General features: G+C 40.3%; 3 protein-coding genes across 6 annotated transcripts; 1 reads left to right on the top strand and 2 right to left on the bottom strand.

The window, feature by feature from the left end:
• Positions 1–2730: 2730 nt before the first annotated feature.
• Positions 2731–3963, top strand: RB195_002309 (uncharacterized protein; the record flags this gene model as incomplete). Its single annotated transcript, XM_013448770.2, has 6 exons — positions 2731–2787; positions 2857–2925; positions 3247–3303; positions 3354–3494; positions 3597–3737; positions 3862–3963. The coding sequence occupies 6 exons, from the start codon at positions 2731–2733 to the stop codon at positions 3961–3963; spliced, it is 567 nt and encodes a 188-aa protein (XP_013304224.2).
• A 2108-nt stretch (positions 3964–6071) lies between these two features.
• Positions 6072–19692, bottom strand: RB195_002308 (uncharacterized protein; the record flags this gene model as incomplete). Of its 3 annotated transcripts, XM_064199500.1 has the most annotated exons (11): positions 6072–6152; positions 6292–6423; positions 6801–6866; positions 11103–11249; positions 11327–11486; positions 11576–11716; positions 12134–12275; positions 12341–12429; positions 12482–12575; positions 14258–14367; positions 19318–19472. In XM_064199500.1, 11 exons carry the CDS (start codon positions 19470–19472, stop codon positions 6072–6074), a joined length of 1317 nt encoding a protein of 438 aa, XP_064055380.1. The 3 variants fall into 3 exon arrangements, with proteins under 3 accessions (XP_064055380.1, XP_064055381.1, XP_064055379.1); XM_064199499.1 differs by lacking the exons at positions 14258–14367; positions 19318–19472 and adding an exon at positions 10904–10976 and having other exon boundaries at positions 6667–6866; positions 12482–12567; XM_064199498.1 differs by lacking the exons at positions 6072–6152; positions 6292–6423; positions 6801–6866; ... (4 more) ...; positions 12341–12429; positions 12482–12575 and adding exons at positions 13093–13200; positions 19582–19692 and having other exon boundaries at positions 14292–14367.
• A 1602-nt stretch (positions 19693–21294) lies between these two features.
• RB195_002307 (uncharacterized protein) lies at positions 21295–21876 on the bottom strand (the record flags this gene model as incomplete). 2 transcript variants are annotated; one of them, XM_064199497.1, is made up of 1 exon in its annotated part: positions 21295–21876. In XM_064199497.1, the coding sequence occupies one exon, from the start codon at positions 21874–21876 to the stop codon at positions 21295–21297; it is 582 nt and encodes a 193-aa protein (XP_064055377.1). The 2 variants fall into 2 exon arrangements, with proteins under 2 accessions (XP_064055377.1, XP_064055378.1); XM_064199496.1 differs by having other exon boundaries at positions 21295–21762.
• Positions 21877–21907: the final 31 nt, after the last annotated feature.

The raw sequence follows: 21907 nt of genomic DNA, 5'->3' as shown, positions 1-21907 counted from the left end.
AGTTTAGTTGTGCTAATGAGCCTAATGCTCCCTCACTCAGTTTCGCTCTACTAAGGTAATTATTAATTTTTCCGTATGCCCCACTGCTACCTTCCAGTCTTCTCTTTATACGGTTGTCAGTACGCATCGGTCTCAATCGAATAAAACTGATTCGAATATCGAATAAAGAATGTCGGCTTCAGAGTCGTGTGAAGTGGCAGCAGCACTTGAAAGATCACATTGGTATACTTCAATCACTCGCACAAGCATTTTTTCTGAAACTGCAAAATAATGTTGAAATCACGAAAACTTTCATACAACTTTTTTAAGAAAATTTTTGGCGTTCAATACGATTTTTTTTCACAAAACTTCTCTATTGGTTCCCTAAAACCAATCCCTTTTTTGCCCTGCAACGCATAAGGAAATATTCCTACAACCGGCAGTGTACTTTAAATAAGATCTATCGATAAAACTTGGAATTGAATTCATCTATTCAAACCATTGGTGCTTCCCTTTCCAAGAATATTTCGCCTTGTAATTTTTGTCCTTGAAAACTTGCACTAGCTAGCTAGCTTTAACTCAGCTTTATGATCATTAAAAAAATTTATTTTTCGTCACTTTTGACATTTCTGGTTCATCTAAAAAATAAGAAAAAGAGACTGGTTCAGAGCAATTATTTCTTTCATACTTTAATAATCTCCAAATCCTCTCTTCTTAAAACCTCGGTATTTGATAGTGTATTTATGTTTTCTTGTTATACCAACGAGGTTTAGGTGAAACTTCTTTATTGGCCTGACGTTTCGACAAACTCGTCTTTTTCAAAGGCCTGAAAATGATTCGAGGTCTTTGATACCATGCATATCCCATCAAACTCCTCTCTCCTCGCCAAACTCCGATATTGTTCCAAGTACACCACGCAAGACCTTAAAAGGAAAACAACTGACCAGTTTCACCGACTAGCGGGGTTGGTAAAACATGGTCGTCTTTATAGTGCCGTTTGTTTTCTTGAAGATGTAAATTTTATTCCTTGTTCACTGCTGACATTTCCAAGGGGGAACTTCTGCATAGTATAGAAGACAACAAAAATTCCTGAGAAAAAATTCAAGGTGCAAAGCGGAACGTCATTTCACACATCACCAAGATCTCGCCTATGTGTCTTTAAGATTGCATCTCAGGAATCTTTTACTAATCAAAGTATCCATGTTTTATTCAAAACGGATGCATGGATTTTTTTGAAGTCGTGTAGTATGAAATTTTGTCCACATGGAACCAGAAGAAGAAAATGTTCTCCTGAAAGTCTGAGTCATCATTGCTATGTATGTCTTTAATATTCCGATAAGATAACCGATGACTTTTGCCTCCAGAACGGTTCAATAAACGATTTCGACACCTCCAATACCTTTCCATACAGTATTCCATCGATCCTTACCTCTGACACCCAACTCGAAGAAAATCCGGAAACAGCAGGCCGACCAGACCTGATAATTTCGTATTCATAAAATCACTGAAGCGCAGAACTTTTGTTTAAGTCGGCAACGTGCCTTTTTTGGTTTTTTTTTCGCTTTTTCTACATTCTTTTTTGTGGATAGCGGTTAACTTCTTTGAAGCCTTCTTTCACTTTTTTGTTGAAACCTTCAGTCTCCCTCCCTACTGCTTTCCCTGCATCGTTTTCTTTTTGGACTTGAATTCATGCTTGTTTTGACTTGTCCTCTCATTTTCTCCCCTAATTCTTTCGAGCAATCAACTTCAAAAAAAAAGCAAATTGATTCGATAGCAGACGTGCACTTAGAATCAATGAAAAGAAACTAAGAATTCATTACGCGAAAAGTCGACTCATTTTTTATTTTTTGATTGCCTAAACTAAATTTTCACAATACAAGAATCAATAGTGATTAAATTTCTTTCTGTAGCTTCAAACATCCAGTCAACTCTGCTTTCCCATTTTGGAAACGTTCTGGATGGAGGTTCTTGCCCCGCTTCGTCACTGTTCTATACCTATTTGTATCCTCGAGACGAAAGTGCGCTTCCACTGAGATTAAAATGCCCTAAGGGCATAATAAATATAATGAGCACAGAACGAATAGATTTAGTTATTGTTTCCACAAGAGGACGGCACAAATTTCCACTTTACGAACTGGCTGCTTCTGCTAAACAGCTCAATAGCCACATATTACAGTAGGCAATAAAGAATCCATTAGGTCCTACGGCCCTCTGTTCTCATTCTACGAACTTCTGCCATACTGCTGATACTTCTCGTTCAAGCGTTGAGAAATGCCGCCTTTCTCCACAAACTATTGCAAGATATGCGATATTTTCCTCATTTTCGTGTCCTCTAGCGCATTTCATAATAGTCAACGTTGTATTTCTCTTCACTACGGGACTTGACAAATAAGAACAACAGTAAATAAGTAATAGTTCCCAGGCGTTCAGTCGAAATAGTTTGAAAGTCAGCCACCGAAAACATTTGAATTAAAATTCAAATTGCTCCGAGGGGCTCTGAACCATACGTTGACGTAGATTTCGGCAATTTCTGTAGAATGATTGCATAGCTACGTAATTTATTCGAAACCACCTGTTTTAATCCCATTATATTTTAAAATGCTCGTTACTAAACTTCTGCAGTTAGCCTCGTTCACAAAAATCCGTCGCTCCATTTGTCGTCTTTAAATTTCTGTATGTATGTATTTATCTTTATTCATTCGTTGGGTGAACACATTGAACCCAAAACCACTAAGAACATTTTTAGGAAGCATGCGCGAATACAAAATCGTAGTACTTGGTAGTGGAGGCGTTGGAAAATCAGCTCTGGTAGTATTTTCTTCCTCAAACGTCAACAATTCTTCTTCTAGTACAATTTTTAAACGTTATTGCTTTCAGACAGTACAATTTGTGCAAGGAATTTTTGTTGAGAAATATGATCCAACTATTGAGGACAGTTATAGAAAGGTAAACTACTAATGGGGTTATGGGAAGAGAAGAGGCGGAGCAGAGCTGTGATGATTGGTTAATTTGGGCTACCACTCTCCTCCCACTACCACTCAAATGCGTCCGATTTCGACCCACGTATTGATCTGCACACTGCATGAAATTACAGATTTGCAGTCAATGGTATATAAAACAGGACGTACTTCCAGTAGAGGTAGGACAGACACGGTTAACAAGCCTCGCCTACCAACTCGCCCTGCGCCTCCTCTTTTCCAATCACAAATTCCCAGTTTCATTAGTTCCCGATGTTCCGTTGTCTCCACACTCAAGACCCACTTTTAGCAAGTAGAGGTTGATGGACAACAATGCATGCTAGAAATTCTGGATACAGCTGGCACGGTGAGTCTTGGCTACACCTAGTACCAGCCACAGATTTCCTTTCTTTTCAGGAGCAATTCACAGCAATGCGTGACCTGTACATGAAGAACGGACAAGGTTTCGTCCTAGTCTATTCCATCACTGCACAGTCAACCTTCAACGATCTAATGGATCTTCGTGATCAAATCCTTCGAGTGAAGGATACCGATGAAGTGGGTGCTGCGATCAGTTTACAGCTACATAACCTATGAGAAATTCATCGAACAGACAAAGCTTTTGTCTTCGTTCGATTATTCTTCGCAATTTTCTTCCAGGTACCAATGATTTTGGTTGGGAATAAGTGCGATCTCGAAGATGAACGAGTCGTCGGTAAGGATCAGGGATTGAATCTTGCTCGGCAATTTGGCTCCGCCTACTTGGAAACATCCGCCAAAGCTAAAATTAATGTCAGCGAGGTAGCTTCCATTATTCGTTCATCTTTTTACATATCTTACTTTGACTTACTATGTTTACATTTTTCTCCCAATTTTTTATCTCTGGTTTAAATTCGTTTACTGTGATTAACCCGGACATTTCGAGGTATTCTACGACTTGATTCGGCAAATCAACCGCCGCTATCCGGACACAAGCAAAAAGCAAGGAGAATCGACAGAACAGTGCTGTCCTTGTTCTCTGATGTGAAGAGACAAATCTCGAGCGAGTAGATACTTCCGCATTCACTCACTAGATTTGAACAGACTGAACTTCACATTTTCTGTTCCTACCATATATCATCCAAATAGAAGCATGTGTCGGCACTGCTTCCTTACCTTTCTGCTTTGCCTGAGCATTTTCAAAGTGTAATTTCTTGCCAATATTCAACATCTATGGAGGCTTTCTTCACTTAATTTCTCTAGGCGCACATGGCTGAGCCCGGGTACGACTGGAACATCCCACTAGGGATGCTCGGCGTTTATAGTTCACTCAGCGACAATTCCATTCATACCAACCATCACGGTGAACCAATTTGCAATGCGTTCTAGCATTCTGCTTGTGGCTTGATAGCTGGGCGTTCCTTCAGAACTAGCCCACTTCTTTTAAAAGCAAGTGACTGTAACAATTTGTACACAGACGGCACACTTTTCAACCTGCGCAGCTGAAAAAACATGGTATTACTAGTTAATATTAAACGTTTCTAACGAAATAGGTTCACTATTGCGCATTCTTGCTGAGTATCTTCTTGGAGATAAAAAACAAATCATATAAAAGCAAAGCAATAAAAAGCAAGAAAGTAAAGAAACGTAAGGGAAACTTCGCGGATTACTTCTGCTAACGACAGTGAAGAGTCAGAAGCAAATAAGCTCCTTCCTAGGGACCGCCCTATCCGCCACCCTTTCGAGCTTACCATTCTTCTAGAGTATCGCTTCCCGAATTCCAGCTCTATCCGTCATTCCGCAGCAATATTTTTGACAAATAATGAGATGTTAAAAACAAATGAAAATGTTTGCTATTTTGCGGATATTTCATTTATTTTTACCACTTCCTAACATGGTTCGCAACCTGGTACTGACTCGTGTGACTGCAACGTCTGAGCTGTCATTTCACCACTCGTCGGGGACAGTACCAGTAGTGAAGCCTCATCAGTGGAGATTGTCGACATAATTAATGGAATCAGTTGTCATAGATGACATTAACCCTAATACGTGTTGTATTGTATTTATTTGAATTTTCCTTCCCATTGTCATTATTGTTTCTAGTTAACGTCAAAGATTACTAAGGTCACGCTCCATTTCTTTTTCTTTTTCGCACATTCAAAATTCAACATAAAGTCATGGTGCGGTTGCGTTCGAAGAGATGCAATAGAGCCTAGAGGTTAGGATCGAAGTTGGATCTTTGCTAACACCATCCTTCGTTGCAGTTGGCGATAGTCCCACCCTTCGAGCGCAGCCGCGTACGCAGCTACTATGAATATGCACATCAGTAGCGTTGCGACAACAATAGCTACGGCAGCCGCTGTGCATGTGCACGTTTCTGTACTGTCTTGGATGTACGGAGCACGTAATTTATAAAAGAACTACTTCACGATAACTTATTACATTTTTCACATGCCTGCGTAGTTTTACGATTGCAAACTGTGCCAATGTTATTGTATGCAGTGTGAAATATAAAGGCATGCAAGTATGAAGGTAGTTTTCGAGTTGTACAGTGTTCATTTTCAAACTTTAAATTAGGGAGTCAAAAAATAAAGAAAATAATCGAACTGAATTTGCAAGTTGTGAATTCTCAAGTAGTACGCTGGACATGCTGAATTACGTCATATTCCAAATAAAGCCTGGAAAATCCGACAAATGTAAAAAGCTAAGGAAACTCTATTATTTCTGCGATACTACTGGAGATCTCCCGAAAATAAACGAAAAAATAATTATTTAGCTCCCCACGTGTGAAGCGATAGGATTTGTTACTACAATACAGTAAGAATACAAAAAAAAGAATGAGGAAACAAACAGAGCTTTCTGTGAGAACTTTGGAATCAATATGAAGACACAGCCATCAGACTAGATCCAGAAAAAAAAACGAAAGTGAGCTAATATGAATGATTAATAGTGAAATTCAAACGAGAAACTAATTTACTTTCTAAAGCTATTTTCTCTTTCGAAATAAAAACCAAGAAAAGCTCAACTTTTCTATTTTCTACTGACCTCAAGTGTTCCACAAAATATAATCGATTCTATTCAAAAGAACGGTATTATATTTCTTGGATCCCTTTCATTCGAAACTAATGATTGGACGCTCTAATATAATATATCGGATCAAGCCAGTCCAAAGCCTAGCAGCCATCCAGCAGCGAATCCACCAAGTAGCCAAGCGTTAGAGCGCAAAAAGTTGCTCACCTGAAATAATGAACAGTTTCTAACCACGGCTGAAAACAAGAGATAAGTAAATATCTTTTGTTTTCAGCCGTAGTTAGAAAGGAATTTCCTCTGTTTGTATAATTCTGCGTAATTCATTGCGGAAGATTTCTCAACTCACCTCCTTTTCGTCCGGTATAACGGGACGAGACGACTCCCCAAGCAAGTTCCGTTCAAGCCCTTCTTTCAATTCTCTGAGATCCCTCTCGAACTTCGAACGATTCAGTTTGATGTATCCACGGTAATTGCATACCTAAACTAGTACTTCTTCAAACAAAACGGAAAAAACTCGCAGAAACTAAGGAAACGCCAGTTCAGAATGTTCTGGAGAAAAAAAAAACACTTTTAAAAAATTTATTTGACTAGATTCAATCTAAGCTAATGAACAATAGCATCATTAGATCATGAAGAATTTTTTAAACTGAAAATTGGGCAACATGTGAACACCGTCGAATTAAAAAGCAGGGAACTGGAAGAATGGAGTTCTTATTGTAACCAGGAATATATCTATTGAGATTTCTTCGTTGCGTATTCGTCTTTGAGTCCTCTCTTGTAAAGCAAGTAGAACAGGAGACTGGGCCACGCCCAACGTAAAAAGATGGCGATTTTGTTCGAAAACGGAGCCATGACGAGATCTGTTTCGCGAGCGGATGCCGCTCGTAGGATGATGTTGGCTGCTTCTTCCGGTGACAAGCCCTAAAAGGAAAGCATTTGCAAAGATAAGGTCAAAAATTTGTGCATTCTTATTGCTGCAAAGAATTTCTTCTACTCGAAGAACACTAAGCATGCTGCCGAAACTAATGATTGCACGCTCCAATCACTGCGAGTAATTGAAGAATATGAATAATTGAAAAAGCTATTGTTCGAATACATGTGAAGGACCGAATATTCGAGAAATTTCCACAACATAGTCCTCAAAGTTCGCTAGCACCATTTCGTAGGTTTTACTCTTCTACTGCTCCAAGTATTCGTCCTCCATAAAGTATAGCAAGTCATTCGCTTCCAAGTTTTATGATCAGTCAAGGCCACTTTCACCTTCGCTACAGCGAAACAAGTTGTCCTTTTGGCGGAAAAAAGGTTATGCCTTTTCAAGGACAAAGGAATCTCTTCGTGAACAAAGTCGAATCTCATAATTTAGATCTAATTAATAGACGCAAGAAGTAGACAAAACGAAGGTATTCCATAATACAATTTCTTTAACTGAACAACAAAACGGAGAGAACAACAAAAAGGCGACAGTCCTCGAACATATCCAAACTCCTTCTTCTTGTTCCGTCAGTTTAAGTATGGGCCGCACAAGGGTAAAAGGTACAGATATGAGTATGAGCATGATCACGCATACATTATACATTATTAAACAGGACCTTTCCCAATAACTGGCCAAGCAAGACCTGCTTTAAAATATTCCGATTTTCAACTACCCTTATCTTGCCACTCCTTCGTCTTTGGCAACAGGAAGTGTTTACCATTGCTTGACTGAATATAGTAGTAATGAGGATAAGTCACACTTTTAAGATAAACCCCCTGCAAATCGCACCCATACACTTCACACACAATGCAGAGAACGACTCCATATATTTTTTGACACGTGCGAAAAAAAAAACACTCATGTCCAATTCACGTCATGCCGTCGTGCGCATCTCTATTGTACCCAGTGAGCGACGATGTGTCAGTGTAAAGGGCAAGAGACTTGAAGAAAATAGAACGTTTCGGCGAGCCCTCTTCTTCATCGTACAACCTACTTCTACTGCAAAACGCATTACTCTTCGGTCAGGTGCACATCGTCCTTCGTTTCACTCAAGTCTATGAATTCGTACTGCTTGACATCCCTCTTAATAGGCACAGTACAAGGTGAGTACTACACTTAATGAATGCGAACTTAATGAATCTTAACGAATTCTATAGTAAACGAGATTGACATTTATCCCTTTTGTGAAGTGAGACAAATTTATCTCAGAACAATTTGCAGTGGAAGAAATTACAAATAGAAAAATCTGGACAAGACGTGCTTGTCGATTCCTACTTACGAAAACAAAAATCTTGATGACATGAAACGTCAAAACGTGGGTAACTTCTTCCCACCCGTCAGGCTTCATCCCAATTACATAGAAAAATCTTAACGTCTTGAATTTTCATGTTGTCTTCACTGTATCGTACATCTCCAACGATATTTGAAAACAGTGAAAAAGGTACTCCACATATGTTTTGTTTCTCATGTGCTTTATCTAGCTGCTACAGATATACGCTATATGTAGTTGGTACGACATGAAGCACGCTGTAGTTGCGTAAGCGGCTGTACTCCATGCGACACGATGGACACAGCGGTTGGAATCGAGGCTAGTAAGGGTCCCCCACCCGATGCCAACCGCTACGCTCTAGCGCGCCGCTTCAGGCGCAGCCTCTTGTGCATTTGTGCACCGTGCTTCATGTCTATTTGGCTCTACCATAGCTATAAAAAAACCGTTGCAAATCATACTGATCAAGTTAGCTCCTCGCCACACATTTGAAGAGATCTATGAACAAAACTATGTTTCCGATACAGTACCAGTCTATCATTGGAATGCGTTCTTTCATCCGCATAAAGAGCACTCAAGGAACTAGTAACTACTTTTTGTAAAGACTGTTATATTATTGAGTAATCTGTATCCTTCGAAGAAATAACCAGTTCTTTTTATCCTGTTTTCCGAACGTTATTTGCCACCAGAACTGCAAATATTTTTTTGTTCTCACATTGAAAGCACAATCCTCAAACTGGATCCTTCGACACCAGCGAAATTCCTCGCGAAAGAGAATGAAACAAGTGCCCTAGGATTCTCATATCTTTCACATAAGTGCGTCCCGGCTGGATTTCTCTTCTCCCCAATAAATTGTCAAGCTAAATGAAAGATTCCATAGGTACACGCTGCTGTTATAAAGCACTACTTCGTCTGACGTAGAGGAAGCGATTGCTTCTAATAGTAGAAATTCTACAGTACAGCAAACCATATTCATGATAACAATTTTCCTTCGTTCACTTCACTGGACCCTTCTTTTCCTTTTTATTTTGTTAAAACCAAATATAAGCCAATCACGCAACTTTACTGTCTCTTCACGTCCTTGACATTTCAGGGAAAAAACATGCATTTCGTGAGAATAATTGATGTTCAACGAAACTTTTGATGATACAACACTGTATACTGTATGACATAGGATAGTCTGTCTCCGCAACCACCAACTAACTACTCGTTATACAAAAGCTTGACGAATAGGACACACATAAAAAAAAACATTAAACTAGAACAGCGTTGAATTAGTCGGCAGCATCACTCACATAACCGACCATCATAAATTCGTGTATTTTCGTTGTAAAAAAAGAACTACAAAACATTTGAAAGAACTACCTAGTAACTGGAAATTTAATGGAATTTTACCATCCCCATAATAACATTTTCTCAAAAGCAAAACCTGCAAACGAAATATGGAGAAATTAGCAATGTTTTCATACTGGATTGTCGCTTTTGTCGCTTTCAGCTAACCCAGAAATGCAGACCCCTACGCGAAATGTCCGACGTTAATCAATCCGCTTGTGATGTGCCAACGCGTTCGCTTCAATTCGTAATCGTTTGAGGTTTATGAATGCGTGTCTAGTCCATACAGTGAACCACAGGGGCCCGTCAAGGTATCAATTGAGTGTTTTTGTCCTTCTGGAAACGTTTCAAAACATCCATCTATAGTGCAGTCACAACGGAATGCCTCCTAAACCCGACTGAGCTGCATCTGCCCCTACGTTACATGGGCAAAATTTGCGAAGCAAAAAAGACAGTAAATGAGAAAAAGTTGGGTGATGCCATAGCACGATATGTCAACTTCACTTCAAACGAACGCAGTAAAAAATTTAAGAAGTTGGTTCAGATAAACAACTGATTCGTATTCTCCTAACGTTACCGAAGTGCTTTACAAGGAAGACTATAGCTTCGGAAATGGTTTTCAAATTAGAATGGAATACATTTCGACCATATTTCTCCATTACAACTTCAACCTTTTCAACTTCATATTCGTTTGAAACAGCAGCACTGTAGAATCAAAACAATTGCGACAATACTCAACCTCTTACTGTTCTTGTTCTCATTACGTCACTAACTTAACCAAAACAAATTGTTCGAATTTGAAAAGTTTTCACAATCCGTCCCCGAAAACATCAGTTCTCCCTCGTCCAAACTAGTACGACTAGTGTGCGGATTACAAATACTCCAATTATCCAGGCTATCAACAGCAGAAACAACATTAGCTAAGCTAATGCAGTTATTGCTAACGTTTATTTTAGAGAAACAGTGGGGAAATAAACACTTCGCATATCTCAAACATATCCTATACTTACAAGAAAGTATGATTGTTGTTATTCTGCACATCCAATACAACTGAGCGCCGCAACAGTGTTTTTTGCATTTGTTGATTATTTCGTTTGTTTATTTTTAAGCGCAAATCCTCTTCTTCACGGAAAATGTGCCATTCCTTTTCAATCGACAACCGTTCAACCAACAACCATTCAATCAACAGCTAATCAACCAGCAACCATTCAACCAACAGCTAATAAACCAACAACCGGTCGTATTTCCACCTCAAACCTCTCCAAGGATTGTTCAAACGGTGAGATATTAAGAGAGTGAATGTATTACTTTTTTGTTTTTAATCACTGGACTTTTATAAAGACAACAACCGCTGCTCCTGTTGAGCGTATTGAGGACGTCCCTAACCCCGATCTAGAGCCTGGCATTTTTCCTGTACCCGATCCAAGATCATGGCCACTTGGACCCGACTGGAATGATCCTAGAAATACATGGACTGCTGTCAATGGATGGACTAGTGAGAAGAAGCAAACTAACAGTGTTGAATTACAAGTTCGTTGAAACAGAAATAAATCCATGTAAAAAAGTAGGAAAAAGACATGCACACCTTTAACTGTTTCTCGTCCTCCTTACCCACAGCATGACCTTGCGTATCTAAGGCACGCTTCCCGAAACCTGTGTTCATATAACCAGCAGATACAGTAAGAATATGCATATTAGGGCGAGATTCGCAACGGAGAGTATCAAAGAAAGCCTAGAAGTATAGCGGATATTTAAAAAGGATTTGTTGATGGCAGTAAGGCTAATAAGTGATGGAACTCTATCACGAACCTGAAAGGCATGTTTACTCGCCCCATAAGCGCTTCTATATGGGATGGGTAGTTTCCCTTGAACGCTGCTCGTTGCAATTATACATCCATCATCAGGAATTGAATTAAGGAGTTTTTGAGTAATAACAACATGTCCGAAGAAGTTCACATCCATTAGCTGCCTGAACATTATGTTCCATATACAGAAAAAAAAACAGCGAAAACTCTTAGCAGAGAAAGCGATCATTCTGCGACATAAAGAAAAACTTACTTGTAAATGCTGATAGGTGTGTCATTTATTGATCCACGCATCGAAAGTCCAGCATTGTTAATTAAGACGTGAATGGTCTTCCCATCAATAGCTAAATTTTTGAGGGCCTCCACATCCATTGGTTCGCTCACATCAAGATAGCTGGAAAGAAAATTTGATCAGAATTCATAGACATTTGTGGGACTGAAGGGATATTCTGTTTCCGATAAATATGTACAGGACAGGAAAGCGATGAAATTAAATTTGTATAGGACAATTTAGTTTTAAAAGTAGAATAGGAGAGAAAATAAAATATTCCACAAGAATGTGAGCGTAGTACTGGCAGACTGAAAACCACTATGGTTTTCAGTCTGCCAGTACTACGCTACTATACTATGTCTTTTCCATTCGTGTACTGGTTCAATCTTTGAAAAAACCTAACATACAGGGAACACTGTTATACTAAAAAAAAAGCATAGAGGAAGAAAATAAGGAATTACTGATGCAAAAAAAGAAATTTGCTACAAAAGTTATTGCATAGGTTATCTGGAAACAGAGAAAGACTGCGAAAAGCCGTACCTGTAAGATGGTTCATGAGGATTCTCAATACCGCTCCGCTTAAGTTCCTCACACAATCCCTTCAATTTGTCAATGCTTCGTGCTGTGACAATTACTTTAGCACCTCTTCTATACAGTTCGAACGCCAACGCACGTCCCAGGCCTAACGACTTCTTTTTTTTTCATTTTCAGAGCGAACCTTTCCCTTCACCAAAAAAAGAGACCTACCTGAACTCGCACCGGTTATTAAAACAGTTTTGTCCTTGAATGACAGTTTAGGATGACGGTGTGGCCCAGGAATTAAATACGTGCATAATCTATACTACAGCTACATCAAAGCAGAAAAAACACTCGAGTAGCTCCACTTACTTATAGACAGAGTATAAAGCAGCAGGAATAACAGCCCACTTTAAGTAGCTCTGTAGGACTTCTAGTACATCCGCGCTAAGAATCATACCTGATTCTTGAATGAAGGCATTCACAAAGAATACTTTGCCGGAAACGACACGCACGTACAAGTAATGGAATACACAATGTAGCGGAATAATAACGAAACAAAATCAGACGGAAAAACATAAATGATTGCCAACAAAGAAAGGCAATATTCACGATAAACAGACAGCAGCAGATCTTTTTTCTCTCACAAGATGGAGAATAAGAAGTGTAACGACAAGAATTTCTGGGAACTCAGTTTATGCCATTACCGCTTGAAAACCACCTTTGAGCACGATCATGGCATTTTCGCGCCTTCTCCTTCCAGGAGACAAATGAAGCGCCGACGGCTGCGGATGGATACCATGGTCATTCAAAAATTACTAACCCTCTACTCTCTCCTGGAAAAAGGGAAACATCCGCACCGCTAACATTTATCGAATGGAGGTCAAACACTACATTTTTGAGCTGGAAATATTCTGAACAATTTTGTTCACAAATCAACTCGATCATATGAGAAATTGATTCAATTGGCATACTTTCATCCATCATAGATACATAGTACGACAGACGCCAACCGCAAATGAGCAGTATTTATTGACGACAAATTTAAGGAAAATTCTAGGTCCGAAAGCAATGCAGATATGATCATAAATCTTAAGAAACAACTACTCTTAACAAACTTCCGAAAATTAATTGTGACAGTTGTCGTTTTTCGAAAAACCGAAAAACGACAACTGTCACAATTTGCACGGACAGGTGAACATCTATCTACAACAAAGATAACGGTAAAACGTGTGTCGCTGCAGAAAAGATAAACATGAACTTCGGCATGTAGGTGTGACTCAACCTTGTGGTAACAGAATTCTAATTCTGCAAGCTATTCTCTTTTTCCTCTGCTGCAAATTATACCTCCTAGCGCTAAACATAATCTCCTTCAAGAAAAACACATGAAACCGATAATAAAAACACATCCATCCCCCCCTCCCTATCCTAAAAGAACACCATTTTTGCCCGCGATTCTGTTCAAACACATCAGATAGGAATTCGGCTGACATAATTCCATCCTCCGCAGTCAGCAAAGAATTATGTTACCAGAGATTGAACTCCCGGCTATAGGAAGCATAAAATAATGAAATAATAATCGGCAACTGTATAGAAACCTGCTATAGCTTCGTCACATTATATCGCGTTATCATTATTTAATTCCCACCTTCTGAAACATCTTAACTTCTGAAACCACCACAGACAGAGCAACTGAGGAATACCGTAATGAAGATGAAGATTGGGTACACAGAGTAAAATAACGTTTAGAGTGCTCATAAATATTTGAGGTGTGATTACCACAAAGTCCTATAAGGAACTCCAGCATTAGTTCTGTAGGATCCAAAAATCACAAAATAATTTCCACGAAATGAATAGAATCGAGCCTCCTCTCCAACTAAAAAAAAAACATGTAATACTCTACTCGTCTAATTTCCCACTCGTTAACGCACATAGTACTCAGCATTTTTTTTAAAAAAAAAAAAAAAAAAAGATCGTGGTTCCCATCATGTCACGTCGAAACATATCATTTGCAATACGAGAAGAAGTAGCAACGATAGACCACAGAACGAAAAAGAGTAATGCGGCGAAAAAAAAGAAACAAAGTTTCGAAAGTGGCCGCATAAATCAGCGGAATAGGAATGTCGGATTAGAGAAGAAAAGAATAACCCGAAATGGTTAACGCAAATGCTAAAAGGGCAACCTGAAATGCGAAGAGAGATAATCCAAGAGCCGTCGCCGCAGCTTTGCTTGTTCGAGTGAAGATATAGCCGACACACCTGTAAAGTTGGAAACGCATTACTTCTAGGGCAGCTCACATGGTGCCTAAATTTTAAATAAAATGTTTTTAAAGGAAAGAATCAGAAATAGAAACTGCTGTGTTTACGATGAGCACTGGTAGACCTCTTCAGCAGAGAAGAAAACAAATTTCCCCAAATAAACTACTTCAATTAGGGAATCACTCAATATACTTTAAACTAATATACTTTTATTAACAATGTTCCAATTTCCTAAGCTGAAACATGAGAAAAAAACCGGAATCTCTACAGAAATTTCGTCGAAGTCTTCACAAATTCCTTCGGTTTCAAAAACTATTCTATGCACAGCACAGATTAGAACTATGTAAAATTCCCACGGCATCGAATTGGCGCGCCGGCGGCACTATCCGTGGAATGTGGTGGGACGTGCCCATTTTGTCGAACTGGCACGCAGGTGCCGATTTCAGTTACAATGGGGTGGGACGGGTCCCCGGGCGTCGAATTGGTGCCAGAAAACGGCACCAAAAAAGGCAAAACGGTTTGGACAGATCCCACGTCGTCGAACGGATAGAAGAACCACACAATAAATCTGAGGTCATTTTATGGCCGTGAAAGGCGCTGTGTTTCACCGTTATGTACTTCATCGCATGTCTATTCCCAACGTACGTTTCCCTCATCAGGTTGGTAACGCCCCTTCTTCATAAATTGGAAACACTGCGCATGGAAACGTATTCAAAATCACCTATTCAAAATCGACACTTTGACTTCATACGAGCATCGCAACGCACTGAGAAGCCTATGCGGAGCGTTACGTTATCAAACACTGCCCAGTGCAGGAAAAGAAAAGAAAAAGGAAAGATTCCTGCGAGCGAATAATTACTATTGGTGATTACTACTCATTACTTGTAGATGAAAATACTTATGAAATATTGCCATTGTCCTAAAGTTAGTACTCAATTTTCTTCGGTTCCATACTCGTAACTGAGCTTTTGCGGTTACTTTTGAATTTAAATGGAATGTAACAACAAGAAGTTTTGGCACTCTCGTCGGCACTAAGAAAAAACGTAAAACTTTGCCGTCATTATGTCCATCGGTATGTCAACCTTACCACGAATTCACAATTCTAAAAATCCACCAATAAACATAAAAAACTGTGCCCTATTCAAGCTACGATCATTTTTGAATGGACCAATGTATGACAGGTCAAATATTTCCACATTCCAATGTGCAGTCTCCACTGTAAACCGAAAACGTTCCCTACCACTGCTTATTTTTCACCTGTCTGACCCTTGATTTTAGAAAATGGAATTTTACAAGCAATAAGCGAAATTATTCAAATCAAGTCCCTTCAAATACAGGGTCTCACGAGTACGTCCGTATTTCCATTTGAAAATATATTTTTTTTTAATAAAAGAGGCAAATGAAACTATGAATCTGTGTATTTGCAAAGCGGTCGAAGCAGTAATTAAAGGCATCACCCCACGAATCTGAGGTGGTACGGATTTCAGGTGGAGCATTCGAATACAGCATAGTAGATTATGGAGAGGGGGTGAATCCGCCCATTTCTTCCTAATTGCCGTAAAAAACGGCCCAGAAGATGTGGCGCGTTCATAAGCCTGGCGCGCTCCAGTTGAACTCCTTGTAGGAAATAGTGCGTCAGAACGCCCGAAGCCGTATCTTCCGGACCGTTCCGGCGCGCTATTTCCTACAAGGAGTTCGACTGGAGCGCGCCAGCCTTATGAACGCGCCACATCTTCTGGGCCGTTTTTTACGGCAATTAGGAAGAAATGGGCGGAACCACCCCCTCTCCATAATCTACTATGCCGTATGCGAATGCTCCACCTGAAATCCGTACCACCTCAGATTCGTGGGGTGATGCCTTTCAGATGCCAACCGACATTAAGAGCATCAGTATACTACACAAAACCATACGTTATTTGTGCGCAGCTTTTATACATCGATTTGTCACTGCGTGGCATTTCAAAGAAAAAGAAGAATAACTTTCAAGGAAAAACACGACGTTAACACAAACACACTAAATTTTTCCCCCACATTCTCTGTGTCAATCTCTGTGTAGATGTAACAAATCGGAAAGTTGCATAATTTTTTTCGCTTCAGGATTATTGAAAACATTCCTCTTCGAAGCTACTATGGTTAATGTGTCATGACATGGTAGCTGATCACTTTGCCACTTTTTTTATCTAATATCTCAGTGGTACGGAACTTGAATTCTAATAGATAGAATATTACTGCAACATCTATAGCAGTATATTCTCTTCTTCCTGAAAATACATCCAAGGGTTCGTGCAGTGTATCTCTTTCCCGCTCCAAAAAAAATCATTATGATGTAGCTGGCAAAGTCCACGAACATTGTTTTTCTTTGTTTTTACAATAAAAACAACACACTACTATCTATGAATGCAAAGGCAGAATGTTTACCGGACTGTGCATAACGCGGCAACTGCAGCAACCCATGCTACAGGGAAATGATGTAAAAGTAGTGCCCCAAACCTTTTTATATTGGATGCATTTTGCTAGATTAGTGATTATGGGTGACAAAAGTTTTCCAATCAAAAGATGAACACATATGCATAAATATCAAAAGTTAATTTTCTTTATACTCAGAAACATTTTCTAGTGATGAGACCTGTCAAGACCTAAATTCACTGAACCGACATGTTCTGGAGTTCTCCCACCTTGTATTGAAGTAATGGCGAATACTGTAAAATTATAACACTTCAATAGGGATAACAAGCGTTTTGCCTACCATATGCATCGTTAGAGAAAATAAAACTTGTTTGACTTTTTCTGCTTTTCATAACACCAGCACTAAGCTAAGAAAATCGCATAAAGAGAAATTTTGTGGTTAATCAATCCCCTCGGGGACGCCAGCGCGTTCAATCCAATTCAGAATCGAATACGAATGCATTTCAGGTCTAGAATCATGTCAGTATGTATCTTCTCATACAAGTCTAGCACCAACTCATCGACCACGAAAGGATGAGAGGCTTGGCTTATTCCTGGACAACTTCGAACAACCAACCGTGCAGTCACAGCCGAACCTCGCATTAACTGCGGCACACTCACCGACTCACTCAGATAAAATGTTGGCAAATTAAGATGGAAATATCAGAGATGTCAGGAACTTATAAGTAACCTTAAAGGAAAGTTTCATGCGCAAAACAAGAGCAGAATGAAAGGAAAGCTAGAATAAGTTGTAACCACAAGGTCGATAGTTCAAAACACCATAGGGCAAACCACGCTTTTCATCAAACCGGGGTCGATACATAGGTACCAGACTGTTCTGGGACCACAAAAACACTGACTTGATCATCGTCGCCCCGCAATTCATTACATAGGCAATATTGCAATATCAACATTGTATAGGCCAGCACGCATCCCAAAAAACCCAACGACCAGGAATTACAGTAAAACGCGTTGGCGCATCCCGAGTGGATTCATACGCCAGTGACTTCATCCTTTATCTTTTTTTGTGTTATGTATCCACCCGATAAATATATGGCTCTGCAACCAAGTGATCTTTCATTCTTGGAAGTAGGAAGGATCCATATAATTAACTGCAACTACAAGCCACTAAAACACAGTAGGGGCGCAGATTTCACCTTTACGGCCGTATCGCGACACGTCACATTAGAGCAGCCTCGGCGCAGGCTTCTACTGCTTACTATTCATTATTGCGAGGCCGCGCAAAGTTATGTTCGTGCTTCATTTTCTGTCTTTTCTTCAATGTCGTTCTTCTTATCAATCTAGCTTCACTTTCTATACGCTATTGGTTCTTTTCAAAATTATTGGTACGTTGCTTATATTAAAGAGATGTGTTTCTTCTATAAACTCTTGCTGTGTTCTTTTCATGGCTTTACGTTTTATCTTCTCTTGTTTCTTCAGAGCCGTTCCTTACGTCAGCCTATCTAGAGGAGTCAGAAGATAAAAATGTAATGTTTGAAAAAAAACATCATAAATTTTAAAAAATATACCGTGAGAACTTGAAAAAATAAATAGCGTATCGGAAGTAAAGATAGACTGAAGGAACAGCTGTGAAGAAACGAGAGAAGATAAAAACGTAAATCCATGAAAAGAAAACAGCAGGAGTTCATAGAAAAAAACATACCTGTTAAATATATGCAACAAGTGAATAAACGTGAGTTAAGAGCAGTAATGTATCGAAAGTAAAGCTATATTTACGTAAAGAACGACTCTAAAGAGACGACAGAAGCTGAAATGCAGACGTGAAGGAGAAACAACAGGAGTTTATAGAAGAAACACATCTCTTCAATTAAAGGCAGCATACCACGAATCTGGGGTGGTACGGATTTCAGGTGGAGTATCTGTATACAGGGTCGTAAATTATGGAGACCGGGGTGGTTTCGCTCATTTCTCTCTGAATCACTGCAAGCAGCCAGCCTCTGAATGCTGTTTTGTACGATGCCTTCTATTGCAGCGCGCCTGCCTATCGGTGCAGTCCGAATTGATTTTCGACGAATCGCAGGACAGATGCGGCGCAAGGGGTGGAGCGTTGCAATAGATGGCTTCGTACATAACACATTCTCGAGGAGGCTGTTTGCAGTGATTCAGTCAGAGATCAGCGGAACTACCCTCGTCTCCATAATCTACGACCCTGTACACGGATACTCCACCTGAAATCCGCACCACCTCGGATTCGTGCTATGCTGCCTTTAAGCAACGTAGCAATAAATTTGAAAAGGGGCAATAGCGTATAAATAGTGAATCTAGAGTGATGAGAAGTACGACATTGAAGAAATGACAGAAAATTAAGCATGAACATAACTTTGGACGGCTTCACAATGGCGAATAGTGAGCAGTAGAAAGTCACGCCAAGGCTGCTATGCTCTAATGTGATGTGCCGCGACGCGGGCGCCGAAACAAAATCTGCCCATCTACTGCGTCTCAGTGGCTTGTACTGCAACTAGGAGTGAATATCCCTCGACTCACAATCCAGCTCCTCCTCCAACAGCCATTTGAACAGGAGGTGGCTTTTTGTTTATATTATCGACAAAGGACAAGGTTTGATTCCATACAGACCGTCGACTGGCGCGTTTTCCAGGAGTCAACGACTTCAGCAAGTCATCAATATCAGAAGAGGACATCTGGAAAATAACTAATTCTAATGTGAAAGAAAAATATGGTGCTGTGGTAGTTCGGCAGGGCCACTCCACCGCGCTAGGAAAGACTTGTGCGTGCGTCTACGCGCTGTACCTCTACGGCGCGCAAAATGACCATACAGCAGCAAACCGTTTTTAAATGACAAGCGTCTTTCCCGTTTGAAAGGCACTTGAGAAGGCGATAGTTCACCAATCGTCGTATCATTGCCGGAAATGAATAGCTTAGTCAATCGGGGCCCTAAAACCTGAGCATCAGTCTTAGGGGATCCACGACATGTAGGCTAAAGCTACTAAGGAAAAAGGAAGACAGAGTTGGAACTATTTAACTGCTTTAACTTCACCAAACTTGCAAACAAGCTCTCCAGTTGTGAATAGTTAAGTCATACCATGCATTACTTCCGGAGGAAAAAAAAACCAAAAATGAACTTCATGGCAATACGCGATCACCAATTATACATACAACAGCTTTCATTCACACATTTTCGATTTGTATTCGTAAGCTGGTGGCCCTAAAGAGGGCTGTTGAATTAGCCTTTCTGGAGGTTGTTGATTCGTAACTTTACGGGGATTTCCACGGTTGGGGCAAGGTCGCTCCTTCCACAGCAATCCACGATCACAACGCCATTCGTCAAATCCCTCCTTGATCTTCGATGCAAGCTTCGGCCACGTAGTAACCAAAGTGAAGTCGGCAAGTTGGTAGGACAGTCGGCTCTATGGACAGCAGTTTCTGTGCTCTATGGATGAAGTACACAGCATACATACATAGTAGCGCGGACCAATTACTGGCCAAACCTAGCGTGTCAGTGGTACCACCCAACTACTATAGCAACAAAAATTTCAATAAGACAAAAAAAAGCTTCCGGAAAAAGAAAGAAGAACCATCAAATAATAGAAGGATGAGCCATCGAGATATATAAAGATATAATAAAAGGAGGATGGGCCATCCAAATTTAATACAACAACATATAACAGCTACATGTTGTGCTTACTGAACCTATGCAACACCCACAAGTATGGAATCTACGAGAAATCATTTGAATCCAAAGAGCCACTGGACAACCGCTGCGCGACTGTTCAGCGTCGAGCGATTTGTACTGGAGCGCACTATTTTAGTCGTAGGGCACTGTGAAATGAACTTCGTTTGTTTGTTTCTTTTTGCTGATAAGAATACAGAAGAAAGTTTAAGGTTTCATTAAATTCGGATAATGCTATATTTCTGTTCATTTGTTTTGTTCTTAGTTACTGTTATTTTCCCGATCCCTTACATTTTCTTGCTTTCAAGAAGGGAAAAATCAGAAGTACATGAGTGTATACTTACATGGATACACAGATACATAGATGGCCCCTCTTCACTGGACATGGGGCCCAGCATCTCTTCCGCTCGTTTAGTTTTCAAATGTCAAGATGTTCTCATGTTTCGTGAGTGACGTGGACGAGGTCCTTGAGCCGTCCACGTCACTCACGAAATTGAGATTGAATAGAAATAGATTGAGATTCGAGATTCGAGAGAGCCTGAGATTTCAGCTGGTCCATCCTTGCTACGAACACATCACCCCATCTCTTCGGCGGTCTCCCTCGAGGGCGTTCTGCATCTCTCGGGATCCACTCTAGCGTTTTTTTAGTCCATCTATCGTCGATTCTTCTCATAATGTGAGCGGCTCATCTACACTTTGCCTTTGATATATATTACGCTGGCTCGCGAAGACGGACATTGGTCTTAGGTCAGAGCTGCGAAGCTAGATGTTGTGTGTGCCCGTTAAACTTCAGAAGACATCTCTCGAGGGCTCTGTGGGTAATGAGTAGCTTCCTAGACGTGGCCGCGGTGTTTGTCCACGTCTCCGCTGCGTAACAGAGCGCTGGAAGAACTGTCGAGTTGAACAGATGGGCACGAAGATCTTGGTCCGTTAGTTGGTCTGTAACTTCTGACGGGTGCGAATGCTGCCAACGCTGCTCTCATCCTTCTATTCAGTTTTTCCTTCAAGTCGTTTTCCATATTCATAGAACGCCCGAGGTATATGTACGAAGAAGTTTCCACGATTTGGGAGCCTTCAAGCTGTACATCTTCGTTTTCGCAATAGCCGTTCTTCATTAACTGTTCCTTCTTTCTACTTATCCGCAGTCCTATTTTCTTCTCTGCTTTGTTCAATTCGTTGAGCATCGTTTCTGCTTCATTGGTACTTCTCGAAAAGAGAACAATGCTGTCCACAAAACGGAGGTTCGAGAGAAATCTTCCATCAACACGTATGCCCCTTTCTTCCCAGGATAGTGATTTCATTATCCATTGCAATGCAGCCGTGAACAGCTTCGGCGATATAGTATCGCCTTGTCGTACCCCCTTTCCAATGGGTATGGTGAAGGAGCGGTGGAAAAACTGTATCCGAGGGTGCATGGATCGTACCAGTTAGCTAATGTCCTCACAT

This window comes from Necator americanus, chromosome IV (assembly GCF_031761385.1).
Source record: "Necator americanus strain Aroian chromosome IV, whole genome shotgun sequence".
In the NCBI taxonomy this organism is placed as follows: domain Eukaryota; kingdom Metazoa; phylum Nematoda; class Chromadorea; order Rhabditida; family Ancylostomatidae; genus Necator; species Necator americanus.
This window is presented reverse-complemented; position numbering and strand designations above follow the sequence as displayed.